Below are 23,074 nucleotides of genomic sequence, written 5' to 3' on the forward strand. Positions count from 1 at the left end.
ATAAGAGTGACGCTCAAAGAAAAGCGAACGCACTAGCTGCTGCATTTAGAATTGTGCAGAAGTCGCTTCCCACCCTGACATATGGTCCTCTCTTGAGCATTGTCGGTGCAAAACTCCTGCCCACTATTGCTTATGGCAGCGAAGCCTTAATGGGTAAAGACAGTGATATCTTGAACAAAATCATAACCAGAATATACCGAGTGTTAATTCATTTCCCAGTGAACGCTTCCCCGGCGCAAGTAAGGTTGGAGTTTGGTCTAACCAATCAACAGTTCGCTAGGAAAGGCCATTTTATAAAAGTCTGGAATCAAATAAAAAGTGACCAGAAAAACGAGATATCGATGCTCTTATGGAGAGAAATAAATAAGGATACTAATTCTTCTGCAGCTCTATATCTTAGAGAAGCAATCAATGAGTTTGGGGTCACGTCTATATGGGAAACAAATATAACCAAGTCATCATTCAAGAAAATCATTAATAAAACTGCAGCCCACCTATCCATCATAAAGGATAAGGCTACCCTTACCAAGAGGAAACACGCCTGGATCGTGCTAAACGGTTACAAAAAGAAGGAGATACAACAATATCTGATAACTCCGTGGACGGAAAAAAACAAGCAGGTGCTCCTAAAAGCAAGATTCGGATGCATGCCAGGCCTATGTCATCTTCCCCCATGGGAATTTCAAGAAACCCAAACGCTATGCAGACTATGCAACAGGGGTGAGGAAGACATTCAACATCTTCTGTGTATTTGCCCTGAACTCCTTCAAGAGAGAAAAACATTGCTGAAAGCTCATTTCAAGTCACGCGGCATACGGTCATGCAGGCTGGCCGTGATTAATTGTATGATCCCAAATGATATCATTTTAAACTCCTCCTTTGTAAAGTTCCTACTGTTAGTTAAAAGGAAACTCAGAGACATAATTAATGCAAACACTTAAAGGATTGTAAAGTTCATTTTATGATATTTTATATGATTTTAAATTGGAATATAACTTTAAAATTTTTTGTGTGGAATGTTGTAAGATTTTAAATAATCATCACAATAAACTACCTTTGTACCTTTGTACCTTTGTAGTTTAGGTATGGTGCCCGGTGGGGCAGCTTTCGGTACCAGAACCACAGGACTGGAACAGGGGCTACTGGAGGTTTGTGGTGCCCGGTCAGACTGCATTGGTACCAGAAATACAGCACTGGACCAGGGGATACTGGAGGGTTCTATTAACTCATCGCCAGCCTTTTGGAAACCTCATTCTTAATGCTGGCCCTCACCTTATCAGAAACCCTGTTAGACTTATTCTTGACCGGAAGGTTGTCCCCTGTGTCCACATCATGGATACACAGGGGGGTACTCCCAGGAGCGAGGGAGCCGAGTACTGCCCCAGCACTCGTTGGCAATCCGTCTGGTGTTTAGCAGTCAGAATGGAGAAAAGGATTACTCCCTTCATAAATCCACCTATGGGGTTGCCTAGAGGTCTTATTGTCTACCAGGTAGGGGGCCTCATCATTCCTCTCAATCACCTCATGGGGCCCAGCCCAATAGCCTACAACGGCCCTGCTCTCCACAGGTTCCATAACCCACATTTTCTGCCCAAGTTGCAAGTCAAAGGTGATAGAATTTTGTTCATCTATTTTTTCGTTACATCCTGACTGGCTTCTAAGTTGTCTGAAGCTTCCTTCAACAACTTAGCCATTTGGCTTCTGACACCCAGCATGTAGCTCACTACATCCTGAGGAATCTTTCTGGGACCCCTCTTTCACCAACCTCAGAGGTCCTCTGACAGGGTGTCCATACGGAAGGTCAAAGGGGCTGAAGCCAACTCCCTTCTGTGGCACCCCCTTGTAGAAAAACAACAGACATGGCACAAAGATGTCCCACTTACTCCACAGGGCCTCAGGCAGGCCTCTAATCATACCCTTAAGGGTCTTGTTGAATCTCTCAACAAGCCCATTTGTATATGGATGGTAACGGGTGTAGAACATGTAGGTTACACCACACTTCTTCCACATTGGTAGCATATAAGCAGACATTAAGTGTGTGCCCCTGTGAGGCACAACTTCCTTGGGGAATTTCACTTGGGTAAAAATCATCATGATGTCCTTTATGACTGCAGGTGCAGTCATGGTCCTAAGAGGGATTGCCTCTGGGTATCTAGTGGCCGTCATGGCACTGTAGTGTACCTGATCCTCCACCTCTAGTGTATGAAGTGTATCCCTTCCCACTGTGGGCATGTACTTCCACAAACTACCACCACAGTACTCCCCTGGATCCTTGTGCACTCTTAGAGTCACTTCATAGGCTACAAACCATATGTTTATGTCATCCCTCATCACATAACTGGCTGCCAAATACTTGGGAATCTGGACTCTTACTTCTATAGCAGACACTGCAGGTATTCTGCCACCATTACTTCTGGACTCCACTTGCAGTGCTTTTATGTATAGCTGTTGGGTCAGTTTACACTCCTTCAGGGCCAACCCCTGTTCCTCCCGAGCTTGTTCTTTCTCAAATTTCAGTTTAACAAGCTTCTCTTCCTGCTGTAACTTCAGTTTGGTAAGACCCAGCTTAACCTTTCTTTCCCCCCTCCTGTCTGTGAGCTCCTCTGGGGACAGGTTCTTTGAGGAAACTTCTGTTTCTGGTAAGTTGCTGGTCCCTTCTATAGGCAGTCCCAAAACCACCTGGGAATCTAGGTTTAGCTCATCCTATTCCTCATTCTGAATTTCTGGCTCCTCCTCCTCTGGAACTCAGTCCTGCATCTCCACAGTCTGCCCAGGCACTCAAAGCCGTCTGCAGCCCCACCTTCAGGGAGAAGCCTCTCATGGAAACCTGAAACTCTTCGCAAAAGCTCTTCAGCTGGATTACACTATAAGACTCCAAGTGGGCCAGCTCAAACTCAATGACTTCATTTGCACTTGCAGGTGCTGGTGCTTCTACAGACTGAGACATGTTTGAGAAGTAAAATCAAAATGGCCTTTTGGGGAGAATTGAAAAAGACTCTCATTGGTCTTACTGTAGAGTTGTAGTGAACAATGAGTTACTATATGGTATTGCACGAACACAAGTCCTATCCTCACCACTAATTACCAATGTTAGAAATGGGTACTCTAGTTGGCAGAGGTATGCACTGTGTCCATGCAGGGACCACCACTCTAGACAGGATAAGCTAGATACACACTAAAAAACAACCTAAGCTCACCCTCTGGTAGCTTAGCACAGAGCAGCCAAGCTTATCTAAAGAGGCAATGTGTAAAGTACACACACACAGCAACATAATGAAAACACTACAAACATACTCCACATAGGTTTAGAAATATAGCAAATTAGTTTATAAATAAATTGAGACTAAAATGATAAAAATCCAATCATTAGAAGTCACATTATCAATTTTCAAAGAATAATAAGAGTTCTGGCGCTTAGAAGCAATAAGCAATGGAGGTTATCTGGTCGACTGGAACGGATAAAGCCAAAAGTTCAGGCTGACCAAGAATGAGTGCAGACCGGGGACAAGTGCCTCATTGGTCGGGTGAACAGAGTACCTTGATCCTGGTTGCAACAGTGAGCAGACAAGCGATGCGTCGATGTTGGGCCCTTAGCCGAGATTATGCATTGATTTTCTTCACACAGTAGCAGCGATGTGTCAGGTCCGTTGACCGAAGCACCGTTTCTGAGTGCGGTGGTTCTGAAGAAGATGTGCTCAGTTAATCCACGTTGGAGGTACAATGTTTCAATCTTCTACATGCAGTGACCGCAATGAGATGGTTCCCAAGAGGTGTTTCTGGATGCGATGTGGCTGTTCTCGATTGCAAATCATCAGGTTCTACTCCCGCAACAGCATTGACGCACCAGGCCTACTATACAGATTAGAGATGCATTGATTTCTCTGGTGCAAGTATTTGGGTCCACTTCCAACAAAAAGAATCTCCAAGAATAGGAGGTAAGCAGGCAAAATGTTTGAGGGAAGACCACCATAATGATGACAGGTCTAACATAACAAAACAGCTAAAACACCAAAAACACAACAAGAAAAAATTCCCACTCCAATTTATTAAATTAGCAAATAAATTATTGAACAAAATGGCACCAAAGCAATACAAATCCAATAATGGAACATAAAGATATGAATTTTAGAAATGTTAAATAAAAAAGCATCAAAAAGCATTAAGTGTCAACCACAATCATCTAGTTGCATTTGACCTAAACCTATGTGCGATTTGAGGCCAACCACAAGCTTTAACTTTAGACTCAGTCCTTAAAATCAGAATTCCTCAGAAGGACAAGGCTGCAGTGCGTTTCCGAGTAGGGCTCCATTAAGTCAAACAAGGTCCTGGAGAAACTGTTGACTTTTGACATGAAAGCTTCAACCAAGACAAATTCAAATGTGTGGTCATGGAATATCACTTACCAGCTAGATACTTTTGTTGCCTTCGTCCAGTGAGATTTCTACCTTCAGACTTAATCACTTTTTTTAGAGCTCAGAGTCCTCCAGCAGGGCAAAGCTGCAAGCCATACCCGAACAGGGTGGCCTGAGGCTGGATACGTTCTTTGCAAGGTCTCGTTGAAATGGATTTGCTGTTGAAGAAAAGTTCCAATTGAGAGCAGCCTAAATCTTTAGCCCAGCGGCAAGGCACCGTCTTCTGATTGACTTGTCAGGTTTGTCCCAGTTATCCTGAGATCTTTTGAGCCAAAAAGTTCCTATATCGCGGATTTTTCATGATGTTAGGAGGAGTAAACCTTGACATAGCCATAGGTCCCATGACTTCCTAAACACCACTTAGGGGCCAAGCCTCACTCAAGCGAAAGCCAAAAGCAGGGTACACGATAGATTCAATTGGACTGGCCAGCTGGGATGTTCAGAAAAAATGGCTTCTTGCAGATTTTGGTAAATGATAGATTCAATTGGACTGGCCAGTTGGGATGTTCAAAAAATGGCTTCTAGCAGCTTTTTGTAGCCCAATAACCAAATGCTTTGGAATCCAATTCATTGTCCTGGGTACAAGTGGGAGCAGGTCAAGCCTTTCAGTTTCTCCTCACAGGTCTCAACAGCAGGTGCTGTCAATCGTCTGTGCTCTATATGTCCAGTAGACTCTTGAAGAACGGTCCCAGGGGCACCACATTTATTCCTGGTACTAGTTGGTGGGTTGGGGAACTCCTGGCCCCTCCCTGACCAATAGATAAAAAGTTCTCAGGGGTTCCTCTTTTCTTTCCAGTAAAGAACCCCACATGATACTTCTCTACCTATATCCAAAATTACTTTTTCCCTTGTCCAGAGCTTGTGTGCCCACCCAAAGGTGTGGCTTTAATAATGAGCAGTTCCCTCTTTATTGATCAGTCTATACCTGTTCTAAGGACAGCTAAGCTCCCAGTGAGATTGGTGCATGCCTGATTAGAGGGACATAAAAAGGAGCAGGCCAAGTCGTCAGCTACATCTGCTTGTGACAGGGTAGGCCTCTTTAAGTTAATCAAGTACTTGGGATCAGCCCACATGCCATTCCAGCAAGGTGTTAACAACACCTCCCCAAACCCAAGGCCTTTGATGAAACTCTGGGAGTAAGTTTATACCTCTTCAAAGGGTCCTATTCAGCACCTGGGTAACAGTTGTAGCGCATGCAAATGGGCCTTCTCCAGATGCATGAGGAATGTAAATATTACCTTTCTAAAAGTATATTTTCCTTCAGTTTTACACGAAATTAAATGTACTATCAAATATAGTTTTTAATAACTATTAAAATTAGTCTTTGAATGCAATTTCTGTTTCCACACACAATGTAGCATTATTAAATGCTTTCCCATGGAACAGCCAGCCTTATGCAATAAAAATAAATTTTGGAGCTCTTTCACATGACGGGCATGTGTAATATTACATTTCTACAGGTTCCTACTTTTAAATTCTGTGCATCCTTCCTGTGGCTTGTAAGTCCTATGTAGACGTGACTTAATAATAGGTAATAGGAAGGTTTTGAGCTGTCAAAATAGTTTATTTTGAAAGGGCTGATTGCAATTTAAAACCTGCCACAGCCAGGCTACAGTGGTAGGTCCTCTAGTGAACCTTAACTTACAGGCTCTGGGGTAAACTTCGTACTATATACTAGGGACTTATAGTTAACAATGTCAATCAGAAGTTTACCAATTCAACATGTTTTAGGGGTCAAAAAAGATGCACCAGGGACTGGTCAGCAGGGTCCCAGTGCACAGAGCCAAAACAAAGCAGCATGAATCTACAAAATGTTAATATTCATGCAAAAAGATGCATTTCCCTACCCAAACATGTACTTAGTTACCTACATATACTCATCCTGTGATATTTTGGTTATTGGTATTTGTGCTACAAACTCTATGTAGCACAATACTCAAAAGATAATAGTCTGGTACCATAACTAGCAATGACCATTCTTTTTATCCTGAGCATGTGGCCTCTCTCAAGCATTGTTCAAATATTTGGATTTGAATTCAAGGTGAGCAGGCACTGCAATTGATTGGAAGCTCTGCCGTATCCACTGACGGAGGTCTGTCCTTAAGCATCCGTCACAAAGAGAAAGAGACTCAGAATCTTAGTTAAGCATTTAACATGTTTTGCAAATACCTCTTGTCTCCTGTTTTTTCAAGGAATTTCATGTTGATGCAACACCAGCCCCACCTTCTTTTTGAAATGGGTTCTAGCACGACCGATTGCCCAGACGCTGCCTCCTTCTCTTAAGGTACTGTGGTACAGGGACCGTGTTGTTAGTGGTAAAGACTCTGCAAAATCGTGGGTAGTGGCGGGCAGGAGGCAACTGACTGTGGCCGCATTACCGTAAGATTCAAACCCTCAGGGATACACTCAGTCCCCTTTTGAAACCTTGGGATTTCACATACTCCCACAAGACATTACAGCAACGGCTCTAAAGGAAGCATGCTAGATCTCCCAGAATCTTTGAAGGATGTGCATGCTAGAAACGCTTGAAGCACTGCTAAACTTAATAACTGATCAAGTGAACAACTGTATATTTTGTAAAACAAGCCCAGCTGATCATTTTTAAATATAGTGCTTTAATATATGCACATTTGAATTTCTTGACTTCTACTGGTTAGATTTTTGTCATTTTGGTCTTGTTTTGATCAGATAAATCTCCTCTACGTTGCTACACATGTGGTGTTTTCAGTGAGTTACTGTAATGGAAGTGTTACACAAATACTTTAGACATTGCCTCTTAAGCCTGAATGCTCTGTGCCAAGCTACCAGAGGATGAGCACAAGTTAGTTTAGGGTGTGTATCTGACTTACACTAACTAGAGTGGTGGTCCACACTTGGATAGGGTACAAACCTCTGCCAACTACAGACCCCAATTCTAACAGGAACAGTCCTGAACTGCTAGGCAAGGCCCCCCCAAATGGGAACACAAGCAATGCTGGACCAGCGTTGGCCTATTTGACCTCATTAGTATGGTGCAGCTTGAGTCCTTTGGTGCAGTGAGCACAAGACCCAGGGCTTGGCACATCTGTTGCATTTAGGGCGTCAACTACAAAAAACAACCATGTGAGGAATGGAATGTGTGAATTAATCACGGGCCACTGTTCATTGCTTGGCCCACATTCCAGCCTATCATTTTTCACCCACTATGACACTATAGACAGATCCTTGCCTTATGTAAATCTGTACCGACCATGCTCCTCATGGGAACAATCCATACTCAATATTATAGCCTAACAACACCGAAACCGTTCTGGGGTTTATGTATTCCCTTCTGGAGGGGGCAGTTTGATATGGACTGTTCCTGCGAGAAACAGGATCAGTACTTATTTCCAGAAAGCAGACATTTGTCTAGAGTGGCAGAAGGAGTGATAAACAACACGTTAGAATGCTAAGCAGAGCAACTGCTTGTGACTCAGACTATTTGCAAGCATTCTTCCCTTCACCTTTTGAGTGTTCGATATAATGAACAGTGTACTTCTTTAACTGCACTCAGGCTCCCATTTGAGTGGAAGGACGAAGAGGATCCCCTTGAAATTCTATCGCTAGTCCCTTAGGGCTCTATCAGAAACAGATACCACATTATGGGGCCGATTAGGATGGCGGACGGACGCCCGTCCGCCACCCCTGAGTAGGAGGGACCGTCCGCAGGGGCAGCGGCGGTCCCTCCATGGCAATTAGGATGTGACCGCCACCCTGGCGGTCACATCCTGTATGTTTTACATTGCGGCGGCTGCTGCTTGAAGCAGCACCCGCCGCAATGTAAAAAACGAAAGCTGTGCATTTGCATGCACAAAGCGGCAGGCACCGCGCGGTGCCTGCCGCTTCGTGCACGCAAAGGCAGGGGGGTACCATAGGTACCCCCCATGTGCACCCCCCACGCAACCTTCACCCAGGGGGCCCGCAACGGGCCCCCAAAGTGATTGTCCGTATGCTTTTCCACGGCGGAAAACCCGCCGCGGAAAAGCATTACTTTCCCTGCATCCTAATATGGCTGGCGGTGTCTGATAGACACCGCCAGCCATGTTAGTGCTTTTCCGCCGTGGTCGCCTTCCGACCGCGGCGGAAAAGCGGCGGACAGATTGTGAGACCCACCAGCCATCCTGATTTGGCGGTGGGTCTTTCAGGCCTCCTCGGCGGATTTCCCGCATACTCCGGGCCGGCGGTGGCTTCCGCCGGCCCGGAGTATGCGGGAAATCCGCCATCATAATGACCCCCTTAGTTTTCAGTGGTGAAATTGGGCCTATTCTGAGCAGGCCGAGGAGGACCGGAGCAATGTCCAGTTTTGAAGATACCCCAATGAGATAAATTTACAATCAACTAACATACTAAATGAAAATAATTTTCATAGTCAGTAAGCATCCCAAAATACTGTATTGGCTCTAATTTTAGTTTGTCCACCTTGATCTAACAAAGGCAAGGGCGGCTCCTCCGCAATGGCCACTGGCAGCAGGTGGAAAAAAAAGTTGATTCTACCATTGTTTTAGTTTTTCAACTGCCGCTGAACCAGCGCACATAGGGAGGGGTGGGTCCGGGCCATGGGAAGAGGGAGGAGGACTGGTTTCTGCACTTGTAAGCCCACACAAGTGTTTAGCCAGCCGTAACAGGCCGGCCAAACACACATACGCACTTAGAATTCTTCTAACCGGCTGCATTCAACAGCCAGGTTGGAGAAACAGCACAGACTCTTTGTCCTGTGCAGAGCGTCAAAGCTGCCCACTCAGGCCAATCCCTGCGCTGCCCTCATAACATGAGAGCAGTGCAGGAATTGGAAAGGGAGTCTGTGATGCGACCAGGAAGAAGAACACTGAGGCACGACGCAGGAGGAGCCCGGCAGCTCCAGGTAAATCTTCATTAAAAACAATAATTTTGAACTGCACCCCCCCCCCCCCATGCTCCCCTCTCCTGCAACCCCTCCACCCGCCATACCACTTTTAGTTTATGGTGGCCGCCACTGAGAAAAGGGAACCACAATGGCAGGTGCAGTATGAAACACTGGACTCTTGGAAATTAAATCTGCAACACTTGGGGGCCCTATGATGTTGCATAAACTGAGGTTTTGGATCAGTTCTACAAGGTTTATTTTTACACCTACTGAATGTGAAAAATAGATTATTGTTGTAGCCCTGCAGATCCTCACCCAGTATATAAAAGAGGTTGTATCAACGCTTTTGGGTTATTAACAGGGGACAGTGGTAATCCAAACGTGTGTTTATTAATGATTTACACACTCAATATCACAAAAAATGCAATATGTAACATATATTTTTTAAAATAGTTGTTTTATAAGGCCAGGTTTTTGTGCACATAATATTGGTAATATCACAGAAGATAATAAAAAGCAATTAAAGCTTTAAAACAGGGAAAACTCATAAGACCACAATTCATTAATCCTGGGCAGTGAACTTTGCAGAGTTTTCTGCATTCCGCACTCCGCGGAGGTCGCGGAGTGCAGAAAACTCCGCTTCGCAATGGGCAGTGGAGTTTTTTCCACGCTCGCGATCGCTAACGGTAAGTTAGCAAGTGCGAGCTGCTGCTCGGGGAGAATTTCTACAGAGCGGCAGGAATACCAGCACAAACTGCAGTACGCACAGCACACCGCCACTTGTGGAACTTCGCTGATTTGTTTTGTAACTTCGCAGAGTTCCGCGTAGCAAAATTCTGCAAACAATGCCCGGGCCTACAATTTATAGCTCTTGAACTGACACTCTTCTATCTCTAAGCACTATGCTAGTTCTAACATATGAATACAAAATAAGCCTGAGTTTTGGAAGTGGTTCGCATGCATGCCTGGGCAAAAGGGTTTGCTGACTGTTTGGAATAGCTTGTCAGATATTTCAAGCAGAAGCTCAAGAGTTAGGAGATTGCGTCCGTGCATTAACGCAATCATGACAGCAGTTCGTGAAGGCAGAATACCCTCAGGGAGTCTTGTTGGAGGCTTCTTCTGTCGAGATGGGATCTGGTTCTGTGCTCATCTAGATCTGTGGCCTGCATCTGTGACAGAGAAGAAGTTTTCTCTCCTAATTGGTCAAGTGGTATTCCTCACATATTGTATCTAAGATGGAATTCACAACATCACCTTAGAAGTGTTTTGACAATCATATACATCTGTGGATGTACTAATAAGGTAAAAATATGTCAATGTAGACTATATTATTTGGCTATGGTTGTTATTTCACCTAGAAATATGCACCTGTCACAGACTGATGTCTTATTGGGGGGTTTGTTGATGTCTATATCTGAATGACATGACAACTTTTACAGTTCTAGGAAAGATAGGCATAGACGACATCTGCATAAAAGGCAAACATGTTGATGATTTTGCTGATAAATTTGATCGAACATGGGGTAGGTCTAATTGGGATTCAACTGTTTTTTTTATACGAAGTAACTTGAATTATTTTACTTAGCCTATAACAAAATAATAATATTAAAGATGTATTGTGAGTTAAAATTTGTTCTTATCAATTATCTCATGGTTTTTGGTAGAGCCTATAATTTTTGTGATAGATAAGTGCCTGTAAGATTGTATAGCTGTGTGATTTATGCATTTACTATACTTAACATATTTGTATTTTGGAAACCCCTTTTTCCTTGTTTGTTTCCTGATCAATTTGGCAATAAAAAATAAAAAAATGTAATCAGACCATAGGATTTAACGTCATAATGACATGCAGTATCTGGGCCAAAGGTAAACAAGCTGGACACGCTAATTCAAATGGAGATTATAGCTAAAATGGAACCAGTCTTGTATGTGTTTAAGAACCTAAAACTAAAAGAAAGAAGTCTAAAAGCAAGTCATTAAAGCAGACAAATTAATAAAATTATGGAGGGAAACAGTCATAAGACTTATGACATTCCTTAGAACGAAACAGTCACTAAATTATCATAGAATGTGTTTCTGATTGAGAATGCTTACCTGTGCTGCACTGTTGTTTCTTTCCAGCCGTGAGGGGAACGGCTCTTCCTTGGTTGTTGGTGCGCCGCGGAGGGAGTGGTCTGCAAAACCGGGAGTCGGACATCTTGACGCCGCCGTGAGGGGAACGGCTTTCCCAACTACAGCCCCCAGAGTTCCCTGTTCGGAGCAGGCCTGGTGACGCCACTGCAGCGACGCCTCTCGCAGCATTAAAGCGCTCCCGTCCCACGCAACGCGGGACGCACGCGGGCGGCGCCCGGGCGAAGCCCGGGACAAGGGCGGGGCCGTCTTAGGCCGGAGGAGGCTGGGCTGAGCCACCTCCCTAACGTTTGAAGCAAACCGACTTTTTGTAACTTTGAACCACTGGAAGGTACTGTTTTGTTTTCTGATTCAAGTGTTTTGTAAAGGCAAAGACTGACCCCGTATTTTAAAAATACCTCGTAGGAGTATTTGTTTGTAACCTCCCCCTAAGTTGTGGACAATTTATTGGTCATATTTTAAGATGGCAAGGAGGCGGGTAAACAAACCTCTGCTAGATAAGACGTGCACTACTTTAGATACATATTTAGTAAAAGCAGTTAGTGTTTTGTCAGAGGAAATTAGTCGCACAGAGAGACGGTAATCTATGGGATCTAGCCTTGTGCCAGCTGACAAATCTAGAGAAGAATGTATTTTGGCAAACGAAGAAGGAGATATCAACACTGGGTCACCCCTTATTGTGGAAGATGCAATTAGTCATGTTGTTGATGTAAATGATACTACTGATGAACCCTCTCGTATTTCGAGTACACCCACTTTATCTATACCGGTCACTTCGCTTAATGTATCTCCCACTCCCCCACCAAAAGTTACTGGCAATAAGAAGAAAACAACTGGGAAGGTAAATCCTGAGAAAGATAGGAAATACCCTACTTGGGGTGGCATAGCAAATACAAATGTTGAACTGGCTCCAAATGCCGTTTTGAATACTATGTCTATAGAAGCTGCTTTTGACAAATTAGTTCTACTGCTTAGGCCACTCCATGATAGGATAGACAATATAGCCAAATTGGTTCATAAATTAAGTGGAAGCCTTGAGAAAATCTATGCCAGAATTGATAAGGGTAATTTGGGGATAGGCGCAAATGGAGAGGGCCCCAATTGGAACACCGACAGTGGTAGTAACTTACCTACAATTAGTACAAATAAACAACAAACTAAGAGGATATCCAAAGGGAACTCAAACCATAATGAAGCATTAAAAGGAAATTCCATACAGAACAAAATTAAGCATGTTGCCATTGTCCACTGTGATAACGACCAAAGGGAGGAAACAAATGTAGGGGTCAGGAACCCTCCTGTATTAGATACACCTGCAATAGGCAATATAAACACTATGCCTTCTAATACAAATAAAGCACCCTTATCTATTGACCTGCCCCCTGAGTGTGGGGCTTACGTGGCAGTCCTGGTGATTGTGCCTAAACTGGGGAAAGAACAGTGGGAAAATCACGTTGCACTTAAAAACAAAACCTTACATTGGCTGTCCAATAATTTTGGCTTCCCGACGTCGGCAGCAGATCAGATATTGCTAATGCAACAGGTGGGATGGATTGCCCCCTTAAGAAAAAATTCGAGGGAGATTGCATTATCATCAACTTTAAATCCCCGGTCTGGGCGCAGAATACTCTAGCAAATGCTCCCCCACCATCTCAATGGGAGTACAATATGACTTTCTTGCCGTTGGGATACTTTTATGGACACCTAATGATGAACACCACTCAGGGCAACACAATCTATAATCACAACCCAAATATTCAGCCACTATTACCAGCGCTGCCACTACCGTGACCAAGTGTCCCTCTATTCAATAGATACCAGATATTAAGTTCCATGGAGGATGATGATTGACTTATGTCAGATGAGGAAACACTACAAAAGCCTAATCTAATAAGGAGTCGGGCTACTGAAGTCCAAAAAGGAGTACGAAAGGCTAGTCCGTCACCTTTTTTATCTACTGGACATCAGGACCTTAGCAACCTTAAGCCAAAATCGGTTGTAATTCCAGTTGGTACACTACTACAACCAAACCCAGGGAGGCCATTGGAAAGCCAGACACTACCTAGTGATGCAATGTTAGTGCCTACAATCAATGAGAGCCCAAACATTCCGTACCCAACTGATATGCATATTACAGTTAATGCACATAAAGGTTATACAATTATGAAATGGAACATAGCAGGCCTTAACAGAAAATTAAATACGCCATTCTGGAAAGATTTTACTACATCAAATTATGATATAATTTGCCTGCAGGAGACCTGGCATAGAGATCCAATTTTTGTAGAGGGTTAAACCTCAAATTGGATTAAAGCCACTGGTTCTACGTCAGGAAGGGCTAAGGGTGGTCTCCTGATACTTGTTTCTAATAAATTAGTTGAATGTAAAATTGTAAGTTGTACAACAATAGACTCCCACTGTCAGTTAATGAGGATTTGATTTTGTAGGGGCAAAGACTTGCTCCTAGTTAATTATTATAATAACATCTTTAATAATAATAGGGGATGTGCAATTTATAATCTAGAAAAAGAAATCGATAGGGCATTGGCTGTGCCAAATAGACAAGCGATTATCCTCTGGGTTGGTGATTTCAACATCCAAGTATGCCCACTGGCCCTCACTAAAATATGTGGCTTTACAAAGGGCCACACTACAGAGGAGAACGTTGATTCTATGCATTTCACTCATGGTGAATATGGCACAGCAATAAATTCTATAATAGCAAAATATGACCTCGAACTTTTAAGTTGCACTATGAACCGGGACAATATTATATGCCCAACTTTCACTGGCATGGGTGCTGCTACAACTATTGATCATGTCCTAATATCGTGTAATAACGATTATGCCAACTTATGGATCACAAAAAAGTTGTCAGTGACCACAATAGTATTTCGTTATCATTGCTATGTTGGGGGAATAGACAACTAAATAACACCACTTGCATTACTGATATTATTCCTATAAGAACAAATGGCATGAGGTTAAAATGGGCAGGTGTTGATCCAAAGAAAATCCAAAAGGAAGTGATAGCCAAATGCAGACAGGAAATAGATCATTGTCTAAGTGAAGAGGTTAACTCAAGGTCTCTGATTTCCAATTTTCTTAGGATTAATGAATTCATAGAAGGGCTTTTTACTAAGAATTATAGTGCCAAAAAACAAACACATACAGGTTGGTTTGATAGGAGCTGCACCCAGGCCCTACACAACCTGAAGATAGCACTAGGAACCAAGCCATGTAACAAAGTGCATATCCAAGAACTAAGTTTTAATTATAAACACATCATTGAGGTCCGAAAAAAAGAACTGCAAGGCGAAGCATGGGATAAACTTAGTTTAGCAGCAGCAACCAACAATAGCAAACTGTTCTGGGAAACAGTTAATTGTCCTTTCTTAAAGGACGACAGTCGACCAGAACTAACCTCGCATGTAAATAGTGATGCTTGGATCGAACATTATACAATGATTTTTTACCCAGATAGAATTGATATTAATTTGCCATTTGATTCCACTTGGCCCATACTACCCCTACTGATAAATATAGAAGAAGTCTATGAAGGGCTAGTAGACAGTAAAGGGGGTAAGGCTCCAGGGCCCAATGGGGTGCCCATTGATCTATATAAGAGCTAAATGGATTTATGGGCCCCGATTTTAGTTAGGATTTTAATGCCGCTGTAGAAGGCCAGTTTCCGCCATCATGGGGCCAGTCATTAATTAATTCTCTTTTTAAAAAAGGCTCTAAATCAGAGGCCTGTAATTACCGACCCATATCATTGCTGTATTCGTCACTTTAGGTAATGAGTAGGGTTATGTTGAAAAGGCTCGAAATGTGGGCCGACGACAACAAAATCCTCTCCCCAGCCCAATATGGCTTTAGGAAGGGTTTAGGCACCTTGGAACAGTGTGTTAACCTGGATTTTCTTATTAGCAAATATACATTGGCCAAAGGGGGCAATCTGTTTTTATGTTTTGCGGACCTTAGTAGCGCTTTTGATCTCGTGGACCACTCCATATTGTGGCAAATATTACTGGATACTGGTGTCCCGAAAGAAATTGTATATTTTTGGGCAAGAGTCTATGAGAGATTATCCTGTAAAGTGCGCTATGGCCCGGCAGGCGAATGTACTCCCCTGTTTAATGTTAAAAGGGGCATCCGGCAGGGTTCCATACTTGCCCCACTCTTGTTTTCACTATTTATTAATCAAGTTGATGCAACATTAAAACAGATACCTGAGGATGCCCCCTTGGTTAATGGCCAGTCTGTCCCAATTTAATTATATGCAGATGATACGGTTTTATTATCACGTACCCCTATCGGCCTTCAGCGTCTTATTAACAATTTTATACTTTTTATTAGTGGCAGGAAACTTCTAATCAATAAATCCAAGACATTTGTTATGACATGTGGAAATATAGCACCTAAACACAGTAAGGCTTTTTTTCTGGAGAAAACAAAAATGCAATCGGTTAAATCATTTTGTTATCTTGGTGTAACATTTGCAGGAAATGGGAAATGGTCATGCGAATATGATAATAATCGTCACAAAATGAGAAGAAATACTAATAGTATTTTTAGATTTTCTGCAAATGTGGGAGCACGAAGAGTCAAAGATATGGTGACCATATACAATGCTAGATGCGTATCTTTTGCACTTTATGGTGCTGGCGTTTGGGGCCACCAATTTGAAAAGTCATTACAACAAGATTAAAACAACTTTCTTAAACACTTGTTGAGTGTTCCACCATCGGCTTCCACAGATCTAATACACCAGGAAGTGGGACTTAACTATATCTCAAATTTAGCCGCATTACGACCTCTTTTAATATGGCACTCTATTTGGGCAAAAGAGGAAACTGTATTCGCACAATGTATTTTCAAAGACTGTCTGAAGCTCGACCATTGATTACGTATCCCCTGGCTGAGTTTCATTCATCACTGGTTTAGTCTTCTATCTAATTGTAACATTTTTATAGAACCAGAGTGCGTAGCCTCAATTGCAAAAAATGTGCTTAAAGAAACATTCTTAGCCTATAAAAGGGAGATACGAGGGAGACTAACTAGGCAACAACCTACCCTTGTATTCTACCAGCAATCAAACATTAAAACTGTTTTTCAGACATACCTGGATGATGTAACAAAAACCTCTCACCGTTTTGTCTTGACACGTTTAAGGCTAGGGATTGTTCATCACCTTGTGGCATACCCGATTATGAAAAGAAGTACCAGTTCTGTATGCACATGTGACAATATGTCTAAGCAAAGTTCCATGCCATTTTATTATGTTTTGTACATTTTATTACTTCTTAAGGAAATTCTATCTGAAACCTTTGTTTTCAAAATATCATGTTCGATCCACCAAAAATGCTATGAGGCTAGTATCTACACTGGAAAGTTCAGATGTTTGCTTTTGTGCGGCATCCTATCTTCTAAAATGCATTGCTGCTAGAAAATCTATTACTTTTTAAAGCTTGTTTTTGAATTTTTTATCTAAAGGTGTCTTGCACTTTATGCATGATTTGCACAAAAGGAAATTTAGCTGGTATGCAACACTTTATAGCGTAATTTGCACATAATATACAACGTTAATAACTGTAACCTAGTATATTGTAAGCACTAGTCACTTTACACACGACACCTTATAGCGTAATTTGCACATAATATACAATGTTAGTACTTGTCATCTATGATTATATTTTTATGATATGTACACAATTTAAAGAAGGTTTTATTGTGTACCTTACATATTAAGAAACTTAAGGAGTCAGGCCCTTGAGGACAGGTGGAGAGGCTGGACCCTATTTAAATGAGAAAACACATGAAAATGCCTAGCCACCTACATTTGAATCCACGCTTAGGGAATGTCGAAAACGCTGACTGTCAAGATCGACAAGGTACTTTTATTTATACCAGTTATTTCATACTTATTCAAAGTTTTTCTTTCCAAAAAGAGTAATTAAAGGCAGAAAAAACAGATATCTACATCACATATTTACAACACATTTTTACAATTATATCTACGCAAGTGTGTTCCCGACTTGACACATACAATTCAAACGAAAAAAGACCAAAGAGTGAATCCAGTGTCTACATCAAATATATCCCACATAGAAACAATACAGCAGCAATGAACATATGCATTGAAAACAGTGGCTCTGTACAAGTGAAAATAACGAATAAAACAACAATGAAAGTGAAGGTGTCAAGTCAACTTATGACCGCTAATGCAACCAACAGTTGCTGGTATGAAGGACTTTATCACAGTTGCTCCTTTTTTAACAAGCCGACGCGTTTCGATACCAGGGCGAGAGTTCCTGGAATCTCATCAGGGCGCTGTCAGTCTATCTGTGGGGGGTGCAAAGAGAGTGAAAAGGAGTTTCAATCTCAAGAACTCAGGACTCGCCTCACTTCAAGTGACACTCAGAGTAAAGTCTAAATCGAGACCTACCAATATTTCAAGAAGAAATGGATTCGTAGAATGGGGGTCTGGCACGGAATTCTTCACGTGCTGTAACCTTCCTTATTTATATAATTGGGTCCTGTTGCAGCGCAACTGAGGGGAGGGGGGGAGCGGCCACCTAAAGGAATGAATGAAGCAATAAAGTAACTTCTTTGTTTGAACCATTGTTTCAACGGATTTCATGTGTAATATCAAAAGAGGAATGTACCTTCAAATAATTCGTTTGAAGGAGGCTCTAAACTGCCACCGACTTTGCATTGTAGAAAAAACAAAACATTTCATTCGCAAAAGCTTGGACGCCAAAGCGTGAACGCTGGGGAGAATGGGAGGGGGTTATTTTTAAATTGTTGCTTTTTGGCTGGGCGTAGGGTACTGACAGTGAATTTGTAAGTATGTTAACATACCTTTTGGTCACGCGTGGGGTTGATTATTTATTCCTCACATTGACTTTCACCGTTTCTCGGGCGGCGTGGAGTCGGCTGTGGAAACAGTTGAAGTAATTACTTCATGGTTCTAAAAACCTTTGTTATGCTCTGAATGTAGCTGATAGCGCTGACAGCACTTACCTATGTCCTTCCTCATCCTCGCCTAAAACATTCTGCGGTCAATCCAACATGGATGCCAGGTGTATGGCTGGTTATGACCCTGGGATACCAGACCTGTGCATTATGGGAAATGTGGTTCTGTGTCTATGAAAGACCTATTTCATTATTCTACGTGTGTTAATAATATATAGCTGCACGTGTTTGGTGCACGGGAATTCAAAGGGTGGCATTTTTTATGTAGGGGAAAGAATTTACTTGTTAGAGAAAATGGGGGTGGTGCCCTGCTTAAAAAAGGAAATTTAATCAAGAATTTGGAAGGGGGCATCATTGAGACAGAGAGAACAGTCATGGCCGGTGCGGAACGCACAAAGCACTTGGGATTTACAGTCTTGCAATTTCAGACAAACTGTTTAACCCTTTCTGTACGCTGTTGAACTTAAGAATTAAGTATGCTTCTTTTTTTAGAAGCATTCTGTCCACGTCTGCATTCCGATGTATTGATCGCAAGGTGTACAACACTGTCCACCTAAGGTCGTTTTCATCATGTTTGGCTGTCACATAGTGCTCGACCATTGGTGCAGTCAAAATTTTGGTTTTTAGCCTGGATCTATGTTGGCAAATGCGTAGATTAACTTGTTGGCATGTTTTACCGATATATATTTTGTCGCAGGGACATTGAACCAGATAGACCACGTTCTTGGTCTTACAGTTGGAAAATTCAAGATGTTTCCACCTAGTCCCTGCATGTCGGAACTCACATCCTTCAATCGTGTTGAGGCATACCACACAGGTGCCACATTTGTGGTGCCCTGTAATTCGTTTAAGGTTCCATTGAGCCAGTAAGTAATTGTTCTTTTTTGGTAAGGACACATCTGCTCGCATGATCTGTTGGCCTAAGTTTTGGTTTTTCTTATATGCGAACAGGGGACGTGGAAAAGAGCATTCAAGATTTTCTAATAGATGCCAGTTGTTCAACACAGCTTTTCTAATTTTATTGGTGTCTGGTCCAAAGGTGGTTACACAGACCAGTCTTTCAAGTGCAGGTTTAGATCGTACTTGGAGAAGGGTTTCTCGAGGAGTAAAACACGCTCTTTTGAAAGAGTGTTTTAATAACTTCTTCGAATACCCTCTTTCTTTCATTTCTTCACAAAATTTTTGTGCATGGGACGAGAAGTCCTCAACGTCAGAGCAGTTTCTCCTGATACGCAATAACTGCCCGTATGGGAGATTAGATTAGAGATTAGATTTCAAATTCCTGGGGTGTGCGCTCTTATGATGCAGGATAGTATTTCTGTCCGTATTCTTTTTATAGAGGGATGATTTCAATTCTCCCTCGGCGCATGTGATTTCAACGTCGAGGAAAGTCATCTTGGTGTTGCTGCACGCCATAGAGAATTTGATATCTCCATGTCTGTTGTTGAGCCATTCGTGGAACGCCAACAGATGGGTCTGGCTCCCCTGCCACAGGAGCCAGACGTCATCTATATATCGATACCACTGTATGGCATGCTGTTTAAACGGGTTATTATTCTCGACAAATCTTTCCTCATATTGTGCCATATACAATACGGCCATTTCCGGAGCGTAAGGGCACCCCATCGCGGTGCCCTTAACCTGAATAAAGTATTCGCCATTGAACGAAAAATAGTTCATTTTGAGAGCGATTTCAGCCAGCCTTAAGATAAAGGAGGTGGGCACTCTACGGGGTCTTTCTCTCCTGTCCAGACCCATCTGTTGGCGTTCCACGAATGGCTCAACAACAGACATGGAGATATCAATTTCCACAGCGGACTCCACGCCGCCCGAGAAACGGTGAAAGTCAATGTGAGGAATAAATAATCAACCCCACGCGTGACCAAAAGGTATGTTAACATACTTACAAATTCACTGTCAGTACCCTGCGCCCAGCCAAAAAGCAACAATTTAAAAATAACCCCCTCCCATTCTCCCCAGCGTTCACGCTTTGGCGTCCAAGCTTTTGCGGATGAAATTTTTTGTTTTTTCTACAACGCAAAGTCAGTGGCAGTTTAGAGCCTCCTTCAAACGAATTATTTGAAGGTACGTTCCTCTTTTGATATTACACATGAAATCCGTCGAAACAATGGTTCAAACAAAGAAGTTACTTTATTGCTTCATTCATTCCTTTAGGTGGCCGCTCACCCCCTCCCCTCAGTTGCGCTGCAACAGGACCCAATTATATAAATAAGGAAGGTTACAGCACGTGAAGAATTCCGTGCCAGACCCCCATTCTACGAATCCATTTCTTCTTGAAATATTGGTAGGTCTCGATTTACACTTTACTCTGAGTGTCACTTGAAGTGAGGCGAGTCCTGAGTTCTTGAGATTGAAACTCCTTTTCACTCTCTTTGCACCCCCCACAGATAGACTGACAGCGCCCTGATGAGATTCCAGGAACTCTCGCCCTGGTATCGAAACGCGTCAGCTTGTTAAAAAAGGAGCAACTGTGATAAAGTCCTTCATACCAGCAACTGCTGGTTGCATTAGCGGTCATAAGTTGACTTAACTCCTTCACTTTCATTGTTGTTTTATTCGTTATTTTCACTTGTACAGAGTCACTGTTTTTAATGCATATGTTCATTGCTGCTGTATTGCTTCTATGTGGGATATATTTGATGTAGACACTGGATTCACTCTTTGGTCTTTTTTCGTTTGAATTGTATGTGTCAAGTCAGGAACACACTTGCGTAGATATAATTGTAAAAATGTGTTGTAAATATGTGATGTAGATATCTGTTTTTTCTGCCTTTAATTCCTCTTTTTGGAGAAAAAAAAACTTTGAATAACTATGAAATAACTGGTATAAATAAAAGTACCCTTTCGATCTTGACAGTCAGCGTTTTTGACATTCCCTAAGCGTGGATTCAAATGTAGGTGGCTAGGCATTTTCATGTGTTTTCTCATCTAACTTACATATTAGGCAAGACACAAATATACCAGGGTGATCATTGTTGGTTACGTATATTGTAAGCACCAGCCACTTTATTATGAAATTTGCACACCTTGTTGTGCATATATCGAGATGCCATTTCCCGCAATCCGCCCTACTCACCTGGATTCCCAATGCATTATGGGAATTGTGGTTCACGGACATTGAGTGCACTACTATAGGTGGAAAAGGACACTGCTTCTGAGGGTGGAGCGGACTTAAACCAATCATCAAGGGGCTATCATTTTAAAGCACGATGTTACCTGTATCCTGCCCACTAAGATCCTAGGCGCTGATGAAGGCATATGAGAAATGCGAAATGCATTCGCTGATTTGAAAAGCATGTTACGGAATAAATTGATGATCCCCCTGCTTACCCCTATTGTGGCCTCTGTTCTTTCGTTGAAAGGAGTTCTTGCTATATATATATTATAAGAATTGTACAGTTCTGAATACTGCTATTCTGCGAATTTTACACATATTTTTCAATAGTTTCCCATGCTAAGTATTATTGATGCCAAGAATGACACGGAGGCTGTAATTATGTATTTTTATGTTTTGGTTATATGGTTGTTATCACAAACCGAATAAAGCTTTTGAACTGAACTGATTGAGCATGCTTATCAGTCAGATTAATTATACATTTACAGAATTAAAACACATGCCAGAAGCGTATATTTTATGAAAAAGCAATTAATCCCTTTTTCCATGTTCAATAGCGCGTCTTCAAGATGAAATGAAAAAGTGGTCGTTGAGCTGTAAGAAAAGTTCTTTACAATAACACATCCTAAACAGTTATTGAGACAAAGAACAATAATGCCACCCTCTTACCCCACCATTAGGTGAGTTTAGGATAAAATTGGCAACACCATCTATTCCCCCATCACCAACTCCATTCATGGATCTTTTGTTGCAGGGACATAAAAACTTTCCTTATACAAAGTAAGAGAAATAACTTACCGACATCTATCTGCACAGGGTCACTACGCTGTGACTTGAATTGCAGTCCAACTTCATACAAACATGTGTACATTCCTCCATTAGAGATATTCAGTCCATTCAGCTCATAAGATTTGATGTCTTCTCTGTCTGGTACAATCAATACAGCAATTGGGTCGGGAGAGTGAGCGAAATTAAAATGTACTTTTCTGTCCATGCCAAACACTAGAACGTGGCAGGATAATAATACATTCTCTCCTGCCTTGAACAAGCTATATGTGCTGTTGAGGGAGATGTTCGGCTTTTGTAGACCATCTGCAAGAAAAAGAACTGCGTTTCAGAGTGTTGAAATAAATTTGACAAACATTTTTTAAAACACTGGCCCACTGGGATAATGCAATACGATGTGTGTGTACTGACTTTTCAATGGATATACTGGTCACTCCTGAGAGGATAGTGTGTGCTGACACAAAAAAATTGTTTTGAAAAGTTGCTAGCATGCAGTACATTGCCAGGCATGCTCTACCCCACCTCAGTCCCTTGCAGTTCCAAGTACTCGAGCAACCCCAACAGATAGAGGAGATCCTAGTGATCATAAGTCAAATGGCTCATAATAAAGTCCAGGCACTCAAGGATTTCTGGTGGAATATTGTATCACATTCAGGGCCATCCTGGTGCCCCTGTTGCTCGAGATGTACCGTGAGGCGCATCAGCAGGGCATATTGACCAATTCCTTCTGTGAGGCCCTCATTGTGAAGCTACCCAAGGCAGGTAGAGACA

General features: G+C 42.2%; 1 protein-coding gene across 1 annotated transcript in view; it reads right to left on the reverse strand.

The window, feature by feature from the left end:
* Positions 1 to 23,074, reverse strand: part of LOC144770436 (uncharacterized) — a 983,924-nt gene that overhangs the window by 202,282 nt on the left and 758,568 nt on the right. The window contains exon 5 of the mRNA XM_078654948.1: positions 22,316 to 22,609. Within this exon, the coding sequence (XP_078511074.1) occupies positions 22,316 to 22,609 (294 nt within the window). The remainder of the gene's footprint in view (positions 1 to 22,315; positions 22,610 to 23,074) is intronic.

Source organism: Lissotriton helveticus, chromosome 7, assembly GCF_964261635.1.
Source record: "Lissotriton helveticus chromosome 7, aLisHel1.1, whole genome shotgun sequence".
NCBI lineage: Eukaryota > Metazoa > Chordata > Amphibia > Caudata > Salamandridae > Lissotriton > Lissotriton helveticus.